This window comes from Corvus cornix, chromosome 2 (assembly GCF_000738735.6).
Source record: "Corvus cornix cornix isolate S_Up_H32 chromosome 2, ASM73873v5, whole genome shotgun sequence".
Classification (NCBI taxonomy): domain Eukaryota; kingdom Metazoa; phylum Chordata; class Aves; order Passeriformes; family Corvidae; genus Corvus; species Corvus cornix.
The window spans coordinates 134159890-134179974 of record NC_046333.1 but is presented as its reverse complement, the minus strand read 5'-3'; the positions used below and the strand labels follow the sequence as shown (position 1 = coordinate 134179974).

The window sequence follows — 20085 nt, the reverse complement described above, 5'->3', positions numbered from 1 at the left end:
TCATATCCTATACAAAAATTCTCATCTGAAATCTAAATTCCTAGAAATACACTTGGCTTTCATAAAAGTTTTCTTTTACAGTTTATTTGTATCCTATCATTCTACTTTTTCTATCCAAAAAACATGCTGATTTTTACAGTTAGATGTTTCTTCCTGATTCACTTGAATGCTGTTTTGAAGGAGAAATATTACACTAATGTAAAAACATTAGAAATCTAGCTGCCTCTTGACTATCTCTACATTTTTGCTGATACTGCTTATTTTTGGAATTCTATTATATATCAGTTCTAAGGATTCTGAGCCACATTTATATACGTTTTGATTACTAGATCTTTATTTTTTAAACAGCCTTATTATTAAAAGTATAAAAATTACTGTTCTCTCTAAATTATTCACTCACAAGAAGTTTCACAGTTTATCTTATATTTTACTTGTTTTCATAAATGACATTTCTATTAACTTTATTCTAAATTTCCTTTTAAAACTATATGGTATTTGCCAAATGTTCCGGAAAAAGAGGTTAATTCAGTTGTTGGCAATTAAGCACATTGCAACATTATTACATTTATAAAGGGCATCTCCAGCAGAGATAGTATTTCTCATAGTAACTCGGGTTACTTTTTTTGCATCGTCTGTTGACTTACAATAGAAAGCCATTCACTTCACACATGTAGTTTTAGAAATGTCAGAAATAACTAAGGTACCGTGATAAACATTTTTATCCTTACTATGAAAGGAAAAATTACTTTTTCATTGGACAATTACACACATAGCCAAAATATATACACACTAAATAACAGGTCAGACTGTCTCAGCTCCGAAATGTAACACCTCCTGACACTGCAGTATCATGATTAGAATGAGTTCATTCCACATTGTTTACAACATTCATGAGCATTTTCAATTATTAAATAACCCCTATCTTTTTACTTCTGTGACAGGAGTGTTCCGATCTTGATGATTTTCCTTTTCCAACAAACAGGAAATAAATGTGAGCAATGCTGGGAAAGTGAATGTAAGCACGTCTTGGTTGTGCTCACCATATGGTTGTCTCAACTTCACCCAAGCAAACTAGACCAACGTTTGATGATGAATAATCACCACCAGAAGTGGTATTTGCAATTATTTGTGATACCTCTTGGCTTTGACTGTGCCAGTATTCTTACTGTAAAAGTAGCACCAGTGAAGCCACATTGCTAGCAGCACTCTAGGGGGAGAGCCTCTTGAAACAGTTCGCCAGTTCTCAGAAGACTGTAATTTTCCATACTGCTCACATTCTTAAAGTAACAGAAAGTAAGGCCAAAACACAAATTACTTTCATCATGCTAATGTATTTTCTTTTAATGAGGAAGGAGCTCAGAGAGACAGATGTTCTCACCTGCAGGAGGGTCTTCTTGTAAGTGCATGAACAACAAGGTGTTTAACAATTTTCCCCACACCAATTATATCTAAATCCATGCCTCTATACCTCCCCTTTACTGAAAAAGCGCACTGAATCAGACTCGTCTCTCAGAAGTAAAATGTGTCAATTTACGTTGCAACAGTATTTCTTCAGTTAAGATTAAAAGTATTTGATAAGTATTTATTAAAAGGCAACTTGTGCTTCAAAGACTGTATAAATAATAGTTAATCTACTACTATTTCTGACAGATAATGCTTGAGTTTTCCCAATAAGTGGAGTTGTACAAAACCCAACTAATCAGTGTCAGAGAAAAGATCAGAATTTAATCCTATATTGAAATCCTTTACCCTCTTAATTAAAGCCTGTTAATTAACCTTTAAGAGCTCAGAGTTACTGGGTATACATGAGGGTTGTAAGAGAACGAAGTTCAGGACACCAGCTGGCCTGCTGCCCATGCTTGGTTGCCCATAACCCCACCAAGTGAAGGAAGCAGCAGCAGCAGGCCCCAGGAGCTACCAGAGGGAGAAAGGACACTGACGGCTCTGTGAATATCTGTTTTCCTACAAAGCTTGAATACTGTACTAAATACAAACAGATTTTGCTCATATTTGCTTTAGCACAATGCACTTAAACAAGAAGAATAAGTTCTGCTCCTCACCAAGCAATTATTCTCCTGCACTGTAGTTCTTGTGTTCATGCATTTTATTTTTTCATGATATTGATCAGGGCACATAGATTACCATATTGTTATGCCATCATGCAAATTGCTGAGAAATCTTTTTTCTTTTTTTTTTTAAATAATAAGGTCTGCAGGCCTAACCTCTGAGTGGGTTCAATGCAATTCAGACTTGGCAGACTCTGGCAGAAGGAAAGCCTTACTTTATAATGTGGTTTTCCCTTTGCTCTTTCTCACAGAGGTATCCTCAACTGCCATGACTTTGTATAAAATCTATTAGCCTAATTATAGACATTGTGGAGTAAGATTTGGAGAAAAAAACAATATTTATTATCTTCCCTACTGCAAAACCTGGTCAATTCCACCTGTAGAAAATAAATCACGTCCAAAATCAATTGTCATTCTTATTTTGCATGTCTTTTGTACCCAGGACTGACCAGACATCACTATTCAAAGATGACAGAATATCAATACTGATATATTCCAATTCTTTCTGCTATTGTAACTAAGCTGCTACAATAGGATCTTTGTAACAGTCGGTTGCCAACATTGGAAGCAAGAGCTGTCGTTAAATATGGACACCCAAAGAAGCAGCTTATTATATATCCATCTCATTTTCATCTTTCCCTGGCCTCTAAAGGTAGAGCCAAAAGAGAGGTAAAGGCATGGCTGTGATATCACAGCCAATACCTGAACAAATCACCAGAGGAGGTAAAGGTGTGATCCTAGGATTATCGCAACTCATCAATGTTGCATGTCTAAGCAAAGAAAGAATATTCATTTAGTGCACATAGGTAATTATTATTGTAATAGCTAGGAAATATACACAATGAAGTCCCAAATCCAATAGCAAATCTTTTAAATAATAGTTTCCAACAGAACACATAGCATAATATTTTCTTAAGAGATTCAATATAGATACTGTAAAGAGAAGAATGCAGCAACATCACTAGATATGATGAAATACAACTACAGTATGCTTGCTACTTTAAATTCACATTTAATCTTGAAACAGACAACATGCTGCTGTTGCTGAAGTTACCTGTTAATCAGATTTTTGTCATACAAATATGAGTGATTTTCACCCTGTTGGTGAACACTGCACTAGAAACAATAAAACATGTTTAGCTCTTAGGCACGTAACTGGAGAAGGGGGTCTCCACAACTCTCCCAAAACTGTTTTGTGACACAGTTTTTATACATGGATAAAGTATACCTGAGATTAGAGGTCTGACTGTGTTCCTGCTGACAAAATCAAAGTTCTCTCTGCTTAATATCCTCACACTGAAACAAGAAAATCCATTTCCTACAATAAACCTTTTCTTAGTAATCAGCTGTAGAACCAGAGAATATATAAATGGATGCAAAACTTCCTAAAGGATAAGAAAAAGGTGACATGTAGAAAGAATAACTAGAGTTACTGACCAGCTTTCAAATTTTGGAGTCATTGAATCATGTTAGTGACAAATCCAAATTCCAAACAGGCCCCAATAAAAACTGGATTTTTGTTTCTGTGGCCGTGCCTTTTTTTGCTCTGTGAGAATCTTCACCGTCTGTTAATATTATTCATAGATGAGACTTTGTACCCAGTAGTATTCCTCCTCACCCCAGGCTTCTGATCAACTCACCCTGGCACCATCTGTCTGTGTTTGTTCTGAGTCCAAGATACTCCAGGAGCCACATCACTATGAATTTACTTCAACTTTCTCTCTATACAGAACATAATCAGAAAAACATCTTTTGGAAGTGATAAGTATAGTCTCTAGTTTTATAAAATCAAAATTACTTCTACTACGATCACAGAAAGCCACCCATGAGTGCACAAGTAAAAGTAAATGGGAATGATGTTGAAAAAGTAAAAAATTACATTCATCTGTAAAATAGAAGAGCTGACTAAGGGTTTCATGACATAAATATTTTGAGGACTGTCCTCCTTTTGGAGCATACCTGAATGTTCTGCCTAGCTGTTCAATTGTCCTCAAATCTCTAAAACCAGAACTAGAGTGAAGACTACCACCAAATAGCAAAAATCTGCTCCTGGTGATAAAAGACAATGGTCTCATCTAGCATGTCTTCCCTAGGTAAACATGGCAGAGCTCCACATCCTGTAGTCAGCCTTTCTAAATCAGTCTAATCCCTTCCTGCCTCAAATAAATAAATAGATGCTTCATTCCTCTAGCCTTGCTGCCCCATAACACCTGTTCAATTAAGGAATGAATATTTAATTATATTTTTATATAATTAATTGACCAAATACTACAACTACTCTTTATCAAAGTAGTAAGACAGCAGTGATAATAGCACTTTACTCACCCTCACTCTGAAAACTGTATCACAATCAACCACTGCAAATAATCAAAATAAAAGCACATAGCTGCGAGAATAAACCCTCCCAAAGACAAATACTCATAGCTATCAATTATACAGAAATGTTGTTGAAAAAAGTTGGGAGTTTAAAAGCATGTAACCAACATTACTGAACTTTCATCAGAAAAGCTCTGCAGCTGGGAAGCCTAATTGTATTTTCAGCAAGCCTAATTGTGTTTCCTGACTCCGGGGGACAGGAATTCCCCAGATGCTGTTGACTGACAGGTCTGGTTCTGCTTTCAACCTGCAAGTAAGCAAAAACGTCCACTGCTATGTGAAACTAAGTATGAAAACCATCACTCTTTCCACTGGTATCATCAGCAGCCAGAAGTGCCCAATACTTCATATTAGCATTCAGCACTACCCACAGCTGGGCCATTTGTAGAAGTAATTCCAGAGGTACAAACTTCTCTCAGTACCTGCATTCAGTAGCAAACCTTAAGATGTATGGTTTAAACCACACAGGTAGCCTTTGTGAAGTCCCAAACATCTTCAGTATCCACCAGATCCATTTCTAGAGTTACTGGCATTAACTATTTTAGAACTTGCTTCCTGGTTCTGAAATTTGGTGTTGGTTTGTGAACCTAATTGTTGATTTTCCAAGAATTTGATCCAACATCTTGAGGGTATTGATGCAGTTATGATGTTATAATTGATTCAACCATGATCACTGAATCTCTCCTCTTTCCTGAATATTTATTCAACGTTTTTCATTATGCTCTTATCTTGATATCTCTACCTACAGTGCAAAACAAAAATATTTAGAATATTTTTTATATCAAATTACCATTCATTAAAACTATATTTGAAAGCCTTTTTTATTGCACCAATCACTACTGATTTAGGAAGCCTGATGTATTTGATACAAACAGTTAAAGATCATCAGTAAAGCCACTTTGATTGTTTCAGGAAATGTTACTTTTACTCCTAAATAATCTTTTATACATCTCTGACTTCAAATTCTTCATCAGTTGTCTTCCCAATTCATCCAATAATTAAAATACTTCTATTTATTTCCAGAAATTTTTCAATCACTCAGTAGCATGTACAGCAGTAGCATGTACAGCAGAAGAAATGAAGGTATCTTTTGATCATGTTTTCTTACTAACAGTTTATATGGAAAACAACCTAAACCAAACCAAAATGGGAATTACTCTGGGATAAAGACACTGCTCTCAAAAAACTATACAAGTTAGCACCTTTGCATGAGTCATACCCTTACTCATGTGTGATACTCAGTATCCTGGGAGGTTATTCCTTTTTGGTAAAAGCCATGCTGAGTTTTTCCAGGTAAAATGTTGAGAGGATGAAATAGATTGAAAGAAGGTGATAAGGAGAAATATATTGAGGAGGGGTACTAAAGGACTGTTTTGATCTACACTCTCATGCAAAAGGTCTAGAGAATCATCCCTGGAGAAAGTAGCTCTTAGCCTATAATACCAGGTGAGCCTAATTACAAGCATTGAACACACCAGAAAGCTCAAGTCACCAGTTTTCATATGAAAACAGAAGCTGTAAGGCCAAAACAAGCCCAAGTTAACTGTGCCATAATTGTTTTTCCCAAGTGATGAAAACAGACACTCATAACTCTGCTGTCTTGTGTGAGTGCATCCTGAGTATACCCTACATTTACAGTACTATGAAGGTGGATGCATGACTCACAGAAGCATGGCTTTAGGGAAGAGAGAGATCAGTTCCATTAAAGTCTAACTAGTTCCAAGATCCTTTGATTTTATGATTCTGACTGCTAAGCTTATTATTTTCTCTTGGAAAACTCAACCAAAAAGAACACTAACCTATGAGCATCTATTTTTCAACTAGATAATGCAGAAAACACTATAATGTGTTGACCTATTCTTCAAATCCAATCGTATTAACTTAAATTTAAAATGTTTAGAATACAGAAAATACTGACGAAGATAACAAATATCCATGGTGAGGAAAACTGTAACAGTGGAGCAGCCCAGAGAGCCAAAAAAAAATACATTGTGAATTTGCCAGAGAGAGATCAGAAAATCTTTAAACTAGAAAAACAGAAATCTTGAGTTTGAAGAAGATGTCTATGAAAACAACTTTTGTGTTATTAAAAGGAATTGTCTCAGCTAACTGAAGCCTACATACACCAAGCACAGCCTGGCTGTACATTCTGGTTTTCTCCTTTAGGTTTCAGACTAGAATTCTGTCTATGCAGGAAGGCTGTAGAACTGCTGAAATCCCAATCTTCCCTTCAGCTTCAAGCACCCTAACTGTTGCTTCATAGCATAAAGTTATTGTGCTAGGCTTATATTCCTAATGGGAATATTAATTCGATAAGAAAAATTACCAGAGGGCAAATAATGACATAAAGCATGCCATGCCATGCAAAGTGATTGAGGTAATAGACACCCCATGGAAGTTCAGATTTTGGTATTTGTTATGTTCACTGTGAGAATCATGAACCTGACCACAATTCGTCAATGTAATATCACACATTTTTATTTTTTATCCAATTATGAGGAGACAGTTGTTCCCTGCTTAAAGAGAAAGACGAATGTATTAAAAAAGTTGATAACATTTTCTATCAACCTGCAAACAAAACATAAGAACCAGAAGATACTCTCTTTTCTTTTGCTTAGTCTCTGCCAAGTAATTTCCACAAATGTGACTAAGAGATTATTTTTAAAGAATAGAAACTTTGTAAAAAAGGTTAGAATGTGTTGCTTATGACAATATTTTCTTAGTTAAAAGAAAAAAAACAACTATTATTAAAAAGCTACTTCCGCAAACTTAAATTTCCCTCAAATTGCCATAAATAAAAACTTATGTACCATGAATGGTTGAAAATTTATAGATAATCTGTGAAAAAGAACTCTATACATAGTAGCAGCCATGGGTGCACTGAATAGTCATTTCTAAATTTAAAAAAAACAGATGCCTCTACAATGTAGATCTATATTTCCAAGAATTAATAATCACCTATTTTTTTTTCGTATTTTCACCATAGCTTAGGTCAGAGTGCCTCAGCAATAAAAGCCACTTCTCTGCCAGTTTAGTCCCTGACAAATTAGGAAAAAAGAAAAAGGTTCAGATTTCATTTAGCAATTCAAAACCACCTTATGCCAGTTCTTGGAATAATCTTAATTGGAAGTAGTAATATTGCACATAAAATAGGGTTCACATCTCTTCTACTCCCAGAATATAACATAAGGAGAACAACATTAAATTATCATGAATAGTGTCGAGCCAGTTGTGTGCAGCAGCTGAGGCCTGATCTTCTCTAGAAGTTTTGACCTTCCTAATACAAGATCTGATAGACATTATATAAATTGATGCATGATCTTCATCATCAGTTCTTCACAGAATGAAATCCACAATTCTTTTTTGGCAAATAAAAATGAAAGCATTCATTAGGCTTACAGTTAGTGCCAAAATGAGTGTATAGCCTCTGTTTTACAAGAACACCTTTTGCCTCTGTCCTAAATGTTCCACTGGAAACTGAGGTCACTGATTCAGCTGCAGGCTTAATGTGCTTTCCTCTTATTACAAGAGTATCCCTTCTGTCTTGTTTAAGTTAAGCTTAAGCCAGCATTTTCTAAATCTATTTGCTTATCTCATTCAGACAACCTGTCAACCCTCTAGGGGTACTGTCTATTTCTTTAGGAAAGCAGTTCAAATCAGGATGTTGTCAGCATATTAGTAGTGCCACAGCCTGTGACATTCACAAACCCTGAGAAATTGCAAAAATTAGAGAGAAAATACTTCCCACAGAGCTTTTAGGAGCTGCTCTATGTTAATGTATTGCAGCCTGTATTGTCTACTAAGCAACACCTTACACCTATATGCATATACATACGGAAACACTCCATTCTTCAATCATATATTATTTTTTACTTCTATTTATATTACATAACACAAAACTTCTAGAAATTTCAGTACACATTTCTGCTGTCAAATTAAATGATTGACCTCTTATGGTTCTTAGCAAGCAACCAAACTTCCAGCCTGAAAATAAACAAAACTGTGTATGGGAAAAGGGAAAAAATCCTGCCATCTTTTCAATATTTGGATGTCTTTAAGCAACAAATATTAGAAACTTTCTTTCCTAAACCACTGCATAAAACCACAGAGCTCTCATATCTTGCATACTGTGACACTGATCACTGTTAACTAAAGAAGATCTAATAGGGCTTTTAAAAGGAGATAAGACAACAAGGATGACCAGAAGCAGTTCCTATCACAGAAGGAAAAACTCTGACTCTGCAGCTGAAAGGGATAACTGTATGAACTATAATAGACTTCATGGAACATAACAGAAATGTTTAAAGGTTATACATAGTATAGACAAATTATATAACACAAGACCAGCAATTCCCATTGAAAATATCAGGAAGTAGTTTTAAAGCAGACAGAGGGTGACAACTTCTCTATACAGATAATTAAATTGTAGAATTCATTTTCACCAAGTTCTGAAACCAGGAATAGAAATAGGTTTAAAACAGGATTGCAAATAACTATGGCAAACAGATTCCTTATTGCCAGGAAATAAACCCAGCAGTATGCGTGCAGCCACTGCCTCAGGAAGTCACTAAAATACCTGTATCAGAACCAGGCTATGCATATCCTTCTCCTTATGTGTGTTCTGGGTACTCATTGCTGGGCACTGCCAACATACGATATTACAACAGTGCCGTCTAGCACGGCAATTCCTTTATTGTGATTGGAGCTTAACACCATTAAATAACATTCCAAGATTCATGCAAAAGAAAAATATAAGCTCCAAGTCAAACCCTTAGGCACAAGGCCACCATATCCTAATGAGGAACAACCTGAATACACCTCTTACAAAATATATACCTTATGATTCTGAAGAAATAAAAATTGGTAGGCTGATTGTTGAGCATGAAAAGCAGTTGCTTCAGGGGGCAGCTAGGAATTTCTACTCTGTAAGGATTAAAATATAGAAATATCTCAAACACTGCTGATAAAACTCATTATGAAGTACACATGTGCTGGAGATAAAAGTATTCTTCATCAAGACAAGACATGCAAGACCTCTCTCAATATCAGAACAATCACAGAAATTGGGAGAGGTGCCTAACATCTGCAGGAAAGAAAATGTCACTTCCACCTTGGAGAAGCATAAGGATCTACGGAACCACAGACTAGTCAGACTCACCTCAATTCCTGAGAAAGTGATGGTACAACTAATCCTGGGAACCATCTCTAGGAACATGAAATACAAAAAAGTGATCAGGAGGCATTTACCAAGGGGGAGTAATGCTCAACCAATGTAATGACCTTCTACAATGAAATGACTGCATGAGGGGAGAGCAGTGAATATTGTCTATCTTGCCTCCAGTAAGGCTTTTCCCATTGTCTCCCATAACATCCTCATAGAGAAGCTGATGAAGTACAGACTGGATGAGCAGACTTTAAAGTAGACTGAGAACTGGCTAAATGGCTGGGCCCAGAGTGGGGAGATCAGTGGCACAAAGTCTAGTTGGAGGCCAGTTCCTAGAGGTTTATCCCAGGGGTCAATACTGAGTCCAGTCCTGTTCAACACCTTACTCATGTAGATGATGGACCAGTGAGTACCTTCAGCAAGTTTGTGGATGACACCAAACTGGGAGGAGTGGCTGATATGCTCAAGGGTTCCGTTGCAATCCAGAGGGACCTTAACAGGCTGGAGAAACGGGCTGATCAGAATCTCACAATGTTCAACAAGGCAAAGTGCAAAGTCCTGCACCTGAGGAGGAACCACACGCACCAGTACAGGCTGGGAACTGCCCAGCTGGAGAGCAGCTCTGCAGAAAAGGACCTGGAAGTCATGGTTGAATGTGAGCCAGCTTGCCTTGAGGAAAAGGAAGTGAATGCCATTCTGGGTTGTATTAGGCAAAAGCATTACCATGAAGCAGAAGGCGGAGACCCTGCCCTTTATTCAGCACTGGTGAAGCCACACCTGAAGTTCTGTCCAGTTCTGGCCTCCCCAGTTAAAGAGAAACATGGACATACTGGAGACAGTCCAGCAAAAGGCCAAAAAGATAGGGACTGAAGCATCTCTCATGTAAGGACAGACAGAGAGCTTGAACTTTTTAGCCTAGAGAAGAAAAAGTTCAGGGAGGGGACCTTGTCTGAAGGATAATACCTGAAGGCAGGGTGCAAAGATAATGGATCCAGGCTCTTTTCAGCAGTGTCCAGTGACAGGATCAGAGGCAACAGGCACAGACTGAGGCACAGAAAGTTCCCTCTGAGCAGAAGAAAACACTTCATTCTAGGGGTGACCAAGCACTAGCACATTATCTCTTGCCCAGAGATTTTCTAAAGTATCCATCCCTGGATATATTCAAAATCCAGCTAGACATAGTTGTAAACAATGGCCCTAGGTGATCCAGCATGAGAAGGAGGGTTGGGCAAGATGACCTCCAGAAGTCTTTTCCAACCTCTACCATTCTGTGATTTTGCAGTACAGAATTCGTGTCCAAGAGCGTCAGACTAATCCTACCTCTGCCCATAAGGGCACATGGTCAATGGTTCTACAATAACTTCTCCAGAGCAAAAGTGAAATCTGTAACACGATACCTTGTTTTCAGACACTATTCTGCTTCCTCTCACTGCATTTAGTCCTCCCCAGATTCACTGTAAATAAACTTTTTCATCAGCAAAGGTGGACAATCAGATATATATTGAAATTAGATTCAGATACTGACAGTGATTTCAAGTGGAAAATGCCCCACTATGTATGAATAGTGGTAAAAATTTCTACAGACATTTATTCTCCTGCCCAGTGTCCCACAGTGTTCCCTGGTACAAAATTCTTTGCAAGCCATTAATGTCAGAAAAAAAAAAATTTAAAAGTTGTACCATTAGTATTTCTGTTCAATTTTCTCCCTGAAAATTTACAATAATCACAAAAATAAATCCTAGTAATTAATACATTAATGAAGTTATCACAAATAAACAGTGCTGGAAGACACTTTTAAAAGTCACTTAGACCATTCTCTTGTCCCAGCACAGGACCAGCTACACTTTTGCCTCTTCTAACAGATATTTGCCAAACCTGTTCCTTAAGATTTCCACAGCTTCCACACAAGTCCTAAATAAAGTATGGAAGGATTTTAAGTTTTCTTTCCATTAAAAGGTTCTCTCTGCGAAGTTCAGTCCTCCCTAATTCAATTTAAGTTTACTTCTTTCAGCTTCACCATGAGATGAAAATGGAAAAGTGGTAATTTCCTTCAATTTTTCAACAACTTTCTGTATAATTAAAGACTTGTCCATCTCCTTCATTCCCTGGGATTTTCTCTTCAGGAGGTTAAATTAACTCATGTGTTTGATTCTTTCCTAATACATACCACGTTTTTAGACACCTAATTATTCATTCTTATTACTCTCCACTGAATTACAACTGCTCCACATAATTTTTGAAGGGCACGCTACTCCAGTGAGATCTTACCGAAGCCTAGCGGTGTGAAAACCTCTTCACAGTGCTTCCTGGCTAGTGTCTGTACATTCCTGTATGACATTAATCTCTTTCAGGATACTGGCTACAGCTCAACTTACATACCATCATGGCTCCCTGATTCTCTGCCAAAGAACATTACCCTACACCATTTTTCTTTGTCCTGTGTCAACCACATAAACTACCTCTACGTAACACCACTTCGCATTTTTCCTTCTGAATGGCATCAAAACATCATAACCATATCTTGGGGTTTTCAGGATAATTTTTGAATATAATCCTTCCATTAGATGTTAGCACAAGACTGGGAGAAGTGTATCTATACATTCAGTGAGTATACAAATTAATTAATTTCTTAATTATATAATAAAAACACCGAACAAAAGTCATTCCCAAAGACATCACCATTCAAAAAAATCCTTCCATAATAACAGTAACCATTTATAAATACCTTTTGTTAACTACAACTTATCTGTTTACACTGCCCATATAGTATTTTCAGTTTCTTGAAAGCCATGTGCTTCATACGTACAACACTGGCAAGCAGAACAAATTTTGCTGAGTTAAGGAAAATGGGAATACAAAATACTGAGTTGTTGTGAACAAACTGTAATATTGCCAGTATCTAACAAGAAACAAAAAATAAAATATTCACTATTAATATTTTATACAATTTTATAAGCCCTTAAGTGAGAATAGCAGAAAGAGAGCTCAGAATAATACATTGCTTTATAGAATATCGCTTTTATGCCCTATTTTTCCATTTTAATTCATGAAAATTTTTCACTACGTATTCGCAAAAAACAACACATCTTTCATGACCCACAAGTATGAAGGTTCACTTAAATATATGTATTAAAAAATGAATGAACATTGATTCTGCCTGGAAAATAATTAACAAGTTAAATGCGTGTTTTAAACCAGTTATGCATGAGTTCAAAAGCAAACATTTCTTTTATCACACGAACTTACAAGGCATTCACCTCTAGAAGAAAGAAAAGACAGCAACTTAACTGTTTAAAGCTTAAATAACATCTGAAGTACATTTTAAGAATTTGAAAATTTAGAATAATAGAAATGTTTTAGTTTCTCTTTATGAACGGAGTATTTTCAGCTCCATACGTTAAGTTCTCCTCTAAGAATGAATGTCCTAGCTTTGCCAGTTTCTCTTAAAACTTTAAATTTTCAGATAGCAAAAAAAGTACTGGCTTAACTGTATAAAAGGTTCATGGATTAAATACTGGCACCACCAAAGTCAAAATTTCCTCAGCTTTGACTGACCCAAGATTTCACCTTTTATCTGCTGAAGTTTTGAAACTTTACAGATACTCTAAAAGCATGAAAAAAATGACATGATGTTTTCCTGGTCCTTAGAAAACTCTTCCTACATATTATGTAGATTCATATAGCATTCTATGCATGACCCAGACTATGCATGTGCATAGACATGCTATATATAATGCTACATGTCTTGTCATTCCAGCTCCTCATGCACAGAAAACACATCACCCGGAGTTTCATATATGAAATATTTGCCAAAAAACAAAACAAATGAACAAAACAAAACTAAAAAAAAAAAAAAACAAAAAACCACCAAATGGAACAATAGTAACTCCTTAAAGCAATCACTTAAGTAACTGATAAGCAGAGTAAAACCTGATTTTCAGTTTTCCCTTTGCAAATGAGGGGTTGGAAAGCAATTGGTGCTCAGCTTGTAAAATGCCCTTGGCTGAATGTTCTAAATGGGCAATTATTTTAAACATACTCTCCAGGATGTTCTAATGCTGTACAGACATTACTTAATCTACAGAGAGCAGCTTACTTACGTCTGGGGCTCCTTTTCATTTTGCTGTTTTTGCTGTGGTTGAAGAACGTTATTTACCAGCTCAGTGATCCCACTAAAGGGAAACCACCTGTTTAAACAAGCAAATAATGTGACTGAATAACCAATAAAACCAAACTAGTTTAAATGTTTTCTTATCCAACGTTAGTAGAAATACACAGGCGGAAAAGCTAGAGCCAATGGGAATGTTAGCTGCAGAACTAAGTCAGCCACTAAGGGTGTAAAAGAAGTTCTACAATTCACCAGTTCACAAGCAGGCAGCAAGAGCCTACATCCAGCTAACATGTGGATGGAGTAAGAAGCTACAGGCAGCTCTCTTACAAGCCAGTCAGGAAGCAGATGACAAACTACCTGCAGCCTATCAGGTATCAGTGAAAGCTAATACCATCAAAGGTGCAGAGAGCAGAACACGGCAAAGGTAGAAAAGTCAAGCCTATTGCATCTTTAAGATGTTTTACTTACTGTGTCGGCTGTGGTTTTTGCTCTTCTTTGACCCTAAAAAGATAAGTTTGCACAACTGAGTGCAATATGTTGAAAACAACTATCCTGAAGTACTAAAATCTGTATCAAATGGGAAGGGAAAAGTTTCTATTTTGAGTTTAAAGGATTTCCTTTAATATTTGTTGTATGTTTATATTAAGTTGTACTATGGGCTTATTTCCATTTAGTTTTAAAAATGGGGAGTGCCAAGTATGGAAAACTTTAATATGTAACTAAAAATTAAATCAGTAATGTTATATGCCTGACTTTCAATTTTTTGCACATAATACCGTGTTAAAACATTTCCAGCAATACATTCAACTACAAATACAAAGGAAGGTACTTTATTATGTGAACTACAATCTATTTTTTTATTTTTATTCACAACCAAACTGCCTGTCATAGTTCATGGCCAATTTAGAACATGTAATATGACATTTAAAACAATATACTAAGCTAATAGATTAAAGGAAAATCTGCATTATATTTCTTAAACTACAGTGATGTCAGGACCTGAAGACAACCTAACTAAACACTGAGGGAAAGCTAAGGAATTTTAATCTTGAGTGAACTTTGCTAGGACTTGCTTAAAGAAATACCTGGATAACACATACAGGAGGTCTGTTTAGTACTGATTAATATTTGTCCACTGTCTTTAGGAAAAATTCCATCTAAAATACATGCTTTAACTTAAGTGAGCAAGCTGATGTTCTCTTACTGAGCCTGTGCTGGTTTCAGCCGGCATAGAGCTAACCTTCTTCACAGGGGCTGGTATGGGGCTGTGTTTTGAATTTGGCCTGAACACAGGGTGGATAATATAGAGATGTTTGTGCTATTGCTGAGCAGGGCTTACACAGAGGCAAGGCCTTTTCTGCTTCTCGTACTGCCACACTGGTGAGGAAGCTGGGGGTGCATGGGAGGTTGGGAGGAGATTCAACACCTGTCCTGAGCTGGGACAGGTGACCCAAACTGACCAAAGGGATATTCCAGACCATACGATGTCATGCTCAGTAAATAAAGTGGGGCGAAGGAGGAAGAGGGGTACATTTGGAGTGATGGAGTTTGTCTTCCCAAGTAACTGTTACACACCTGATGGGGCTCTGCTCTCCTGGAGATGGCTGAACACCTCCCTGCCCATGGAGGCAGTGAATTAATTCCTTGTTTTGCTTTGCTTGTGTGAGTGGCTTTTACTTGACCTCTTAAACTGTCTTTGTGTCAACTCTTGTGTTTTCTATCTTTTACCCTTCTGATTCTCTCCCCAGTCCTACTGGTGAGGGAGTGAGTGAGCAGCTGCCTGGACCTTGTTTACTGACTGGGTTTAAGCCATGACAAAACCCAAAAATAGAGACATACATCCATAGGAATATTTACATCCTCTAATTGCAGATAGTGTTCTTAAATATCCAGTTAGAATCTACCTTCCCTATATGTTCAAAAACCCAAAAAGGTTCCTAAATAAATATTCTGAATGTCTCTACAGAGAATACTCTCACCTAACCATACAGGAAGTGCAGGCTCGTAATTTTAAGTGGATGCTTAGTGTTGCACAGAAAACTAAAGCTCACCAAAATAGCTCCATATCTCCTCCACCATATGCTATCACAGGAAATAACTCCATAAAGAGGATTCAGTGACTACATAACAATTAAATAAGTGAACAATGAGAAACACTGAAGTCTTTCCAAAACTGGGTACAAAAAGGGAAAACTGAACATGCAACACACATTAAATTGTCTTCTAGCATGATTTTGCCTCTTCAGCACTTTAGAAATTTAAATACAAAGTAACATTCCAGTACAAAAACAAAATAAATGAATAAATAAACAAACCCCACAAAACCAAGCAGGTATATTAAAAAAAAAAAAAGTAAAAATAAAAATAAAAATTTGTCATGATGTTGCAATTCCACTCTACCATGCATCTTAGTCATAATATTATCTTTAATCAAGAGTCCACACTGGTTTTTCAATGTAGAAAATTCGAAGCAGGAGAAATGGGAGCGACAGGAAATCAAAGCATGGCCATACTTTCCTCACTAGGTATTTCAGGACATTTCAGATTCCTCAACATTATGAGCCTTAAGGCTCCATGGTCAGCTGTAAGCAAACACTCCCAGATAGTAATTCAGAATTCCTAAGTGGCATACACGGAACTATACACTGAAATGTGACCTCCCTGACAACTGAACACTGAAAACTGAATATATCACTAATCTGTATATTCCTTTCCATACATGATTTCCAAACATACTTACTTGACACTTTTAAGTTATTACTTCATTGTGAATTGTTCTATTGAACTAAACAAAGGAAATTTGAGCCCTTCACATAATCAGATTACAACACCACCTTTCCTTTGGATAGTGACCATGGTCAATAATTTTTCATGTGTGGAATCAAATTAGTGTAAAATCCTAAGTGTGTAGTTTGAAATCTGTGGCAGGTTTTTTTTCAAGAGGATATAGCATCTTTACATAATAGCATATATCTGGTGGCTTCATGCAGCTGCAAACCCTTGGTATTTTTGAAAATCTTACAATCAATTTTTAGTTTTGCACCATTAAATAAAAGACATTGTCCATTATCAAACATGTTGAAAAACTGCATTTAAAATTAATTTTTCAGCATTTGATAGGAACACTGTGTTCTAAGTCAGGATATAATATGACCCTACAATTCAAAATATCTCTCTTATAAATTAATCTTTTCTTCTCCTAGAATTCTGTGTCTCATTCACTATATACTTTCCAACACTGCAGTTATGTGAGGACAAGAGCTTCTATAATTATATAACAGTGACGCATTCCATACATCCTTCATTCCCTGGATTAGGAAATTATCTTCCTTGACATTATAACGAACATGGAAGGCAAACTACAATTTGAAAAGAAATTATGAAAAAAATCTATTGAATTAATAGATTCTACCAGATAATTTTAAATTAATATTAACCTTGTGGATCAATAGGCCTGAACCCGGTGTACAACACAAGTATTTATCTCTCAAGGTCAGAGAATGGACACAGATTCAGGATCTAAATCAGAAAACCACAGACTAATTTCTGCTACGTTTTTTCCAAAAGACTTCATTCAGATGAAATTACAAGTTATAGCAACTGACAGAAATAATGATATATTAGAGGAAAGGCACTGAATGTATTTTTAACATTTCTGTGGTTTAAATGTCTTTTTCTAGACAGAAAAGGACTAAAGAGACTCCAGATACTTGAACCCTGTCTATATGTACACATACAGTTGTATTTCCTTTGGTTACATGAGCGGCTTTGTGTTTCATTGGATTGTGTACTGCCATATTTATGCTTTGTTTTCTCCCCTCCTTTCAACAATCAGCAACAAATAATTGCTTAAAAGAAGTGTCTTTCCAGGTCAGAAAGCCCCAAAACATCCATTTTCTCAACACACCAACTGAAATAGCCCAAGAAGTATAACTGCATTCTGCTTCTTCCAGGCAACCTGTCTTCATTTAACCTTCCTATGTCTTTTCAATCCTATCCACTCAAAACTCTTCCAAGAACAGTGCCAGTTCTCATTATTCACTAGAAACAAATTCTGATCAACACCTGTTTACTAAAACCACCAACAGGCTGCAGATAATGTGTCTGATCAACAGTGACTGAGACAATGCATTCTAACGGTGCAGAACACTAAGTATTTTACCATCTATTATAAAATGTCAGAGGAGTTTGAAACTTTTGTCACAATTTTTTTTGCAAAGATCACAACTCCATACACTACTCCACTTGAAAACAAGGATTTTTCTACTTCCCAACAATACAGAATTTTTACACCTTGCACTTTGTTATCAGAAACCTCTGCCCTTTGAAACATACACATCACCATTACTCTTGTGTTCCTCTGCAAGCCTACACAGTGCAAGTGCCAGACCCCTTTGATCTTTTCCAGTAGCTAGAAACATTAAGCTAAATCTCAAGTCTCAGTGAACAGTTTTTGATGTCAGATCCTCTCCGTGTACTAAAAATTTCCTCAAAGATTAAGGCTATTCCCACTGGCACAGGGAATTAATACGAGAACAGAACAGAAAAAAGAGGCAAGAGAACAAGAAAAATGGAAGCAGGAGACTAAGTAATGGAAACATCAATATAAAAATTATTACTATCCCTTTAAACTCCTAATACTTTTCTATTTTTCAATCTACTGCCACCAGTAAAAGCTTCTCTCTAAAATCTACTACATCAAAACCATAAAACATTCTTTTCAAAAGGTGCTTTGGAGACAGGTAAACTAACAAGCACTCTGTTATCAGAGCTCATCTCTATTTTAACATACTTGGATGCATAGCCACAGAAACATAGGGGAAGAATTCAGGTGTCTCAATCTATGAAAATAACCCTTAAAACACACTCTACACTACCTAGATATCTGTATTAGTTCTTCTCAAGTGAAGTTCGGGGAATCCAAATTTCAGAATCAGCCATCCGTGGCAGGGATAAACATCATAATATCTACCTCTAACCCAGTATTACTCTCAAGATTCACAACTTGCCATCCATGGACCTACAAGCACAAGGAGACAGATTAGCTAATCTGCAGGAATAAACTGAATTTACCTAATGTCTCCTAGAAACACTGAGTTGAGCACATAGTATATAACACTCTGTATCACTTTCATTTAAAAATGCTACAGGCCAGGAGTTTCAGTCTTTCATTCAATAATATTCTATGTTTTCCTTATTTCCTAACCAACTCAGTGGACTAGGACAGACCACGATGGAAGTTTTTTCTAGTCCTTCTGTTGAAATTGAGAAGATTGGAAAAGCAAGTCATCTTTTGCTTGGAACTCATCTATGAAAAAAAAAATCTAAATATATTTTATTATTACTATTAATGCTGTAATGTTGCTAGTATCAATTTAATGAAGCTGTTGATGTTTCAAGAGTAGTTATTTTTATTAAATATATTGCTTAGGAAATCCAAAGAGTGGGACACTTGCACGAAATTTTTAAGTTTAGAGAACATAGATCCTAATGGCAAAGCAGGATATATGTGCAGTAGTCTCAATGAGCAATGCATGTTACACTAAGCTTGATTAAGACTCAACATAAGATCAAATATTAATGCACCACTATCTGGTTTTCCTAAAGCAAATCATACAGGAAGGATGAGGGATAGCTTCAGATCTATAAAAAGAATCGTTAAGTTTTGCTTCTTCTGCAGATACCATACTGACATTGACCTCCAGCTTTGCTCACAATAAAAGAGAAAGAGTTCAGAGAAGACAGCAGCAAATAATTTGTCTCAAACCCAGATTTATATTACACGCAGTAAAAATCTACAAAGCTGCTATCATTCAAATAAAAACAGCAGCATGAATGCTAACTACTTCATAACCTCTTATATTATAAGGTGAATTAAACTGAATACTATTCTCAGGATTAACATTTGTTCTTAGCATTCCAGACCCCACTAGCCCAGCTGACAGTACAGAGACTCAGCTTTCTCAAGAGTCAGGGTGCCAACACACAATCTTTGAAGTGTTCTCTCTCTCTTCAATAACTGTCTACAATTATTAGCAGATTTGAAATATTCCAAAATCATTTGATAATTAGCAAATGCCTTTTCAATGCACAACTACTGAAAAGATTTTAATGAAGGTATGGAACTAGCTTCCTCTGGAATTTATATATTCCCCTTGTCATAGTACATGAACATCATAACCTCTAAAAGTATTTACCATTGGCAATATTTCTGAATTTAGAACAACTTCCTCCCCTGAAACTTATACCCTTTAAAATGGCACCGAAAATAAAATAGATTTAAAGAAACAATGATAAAATTCTGACCTCCGTTCCCTCTTGTTTCCCTGTCCTTCCCATTCTTTCTCTCCAAAGAACTGCATTCAATG

At 36.4% G+C, this 20085-nt stretch overlaps 1 protein-coding gene across 35 annotated transcripts in view; it reads right to left on the bottom strand.

The window, feature by feature from the left end:
• The window catches only part of RIMS2 (regulating synaptic membrane exocytosis 2), a 454433-nt gene that overhangs the window by 379107 nt on the left and 55241 nt on the right, over positions 1–20085 (bottom strand). For 19 of the 35 annotated variants that reach the window (XM_039548364.1, XM_039548365.1, XM_039548401.1 and 16 more), the window contains exons 2-3: positions 14186–14218; positions 13707–13793 (exon numbers count right to left, since the gene is read on the bottom strand). The exons of the other annotated variants lie outside the window; for them this stretch is intronic. In XM_039548364.1, coding sequence (XP_039404298.1) covers positions 13707–13793; positions 14186–14218 — 120 coding nt within the window. The remainder of the gene's footprint in view (positions 1–13706; positions 13794–14185; positions 14219–20085) is intronic. 35 annotated transcript variants of the gene reach the window in all.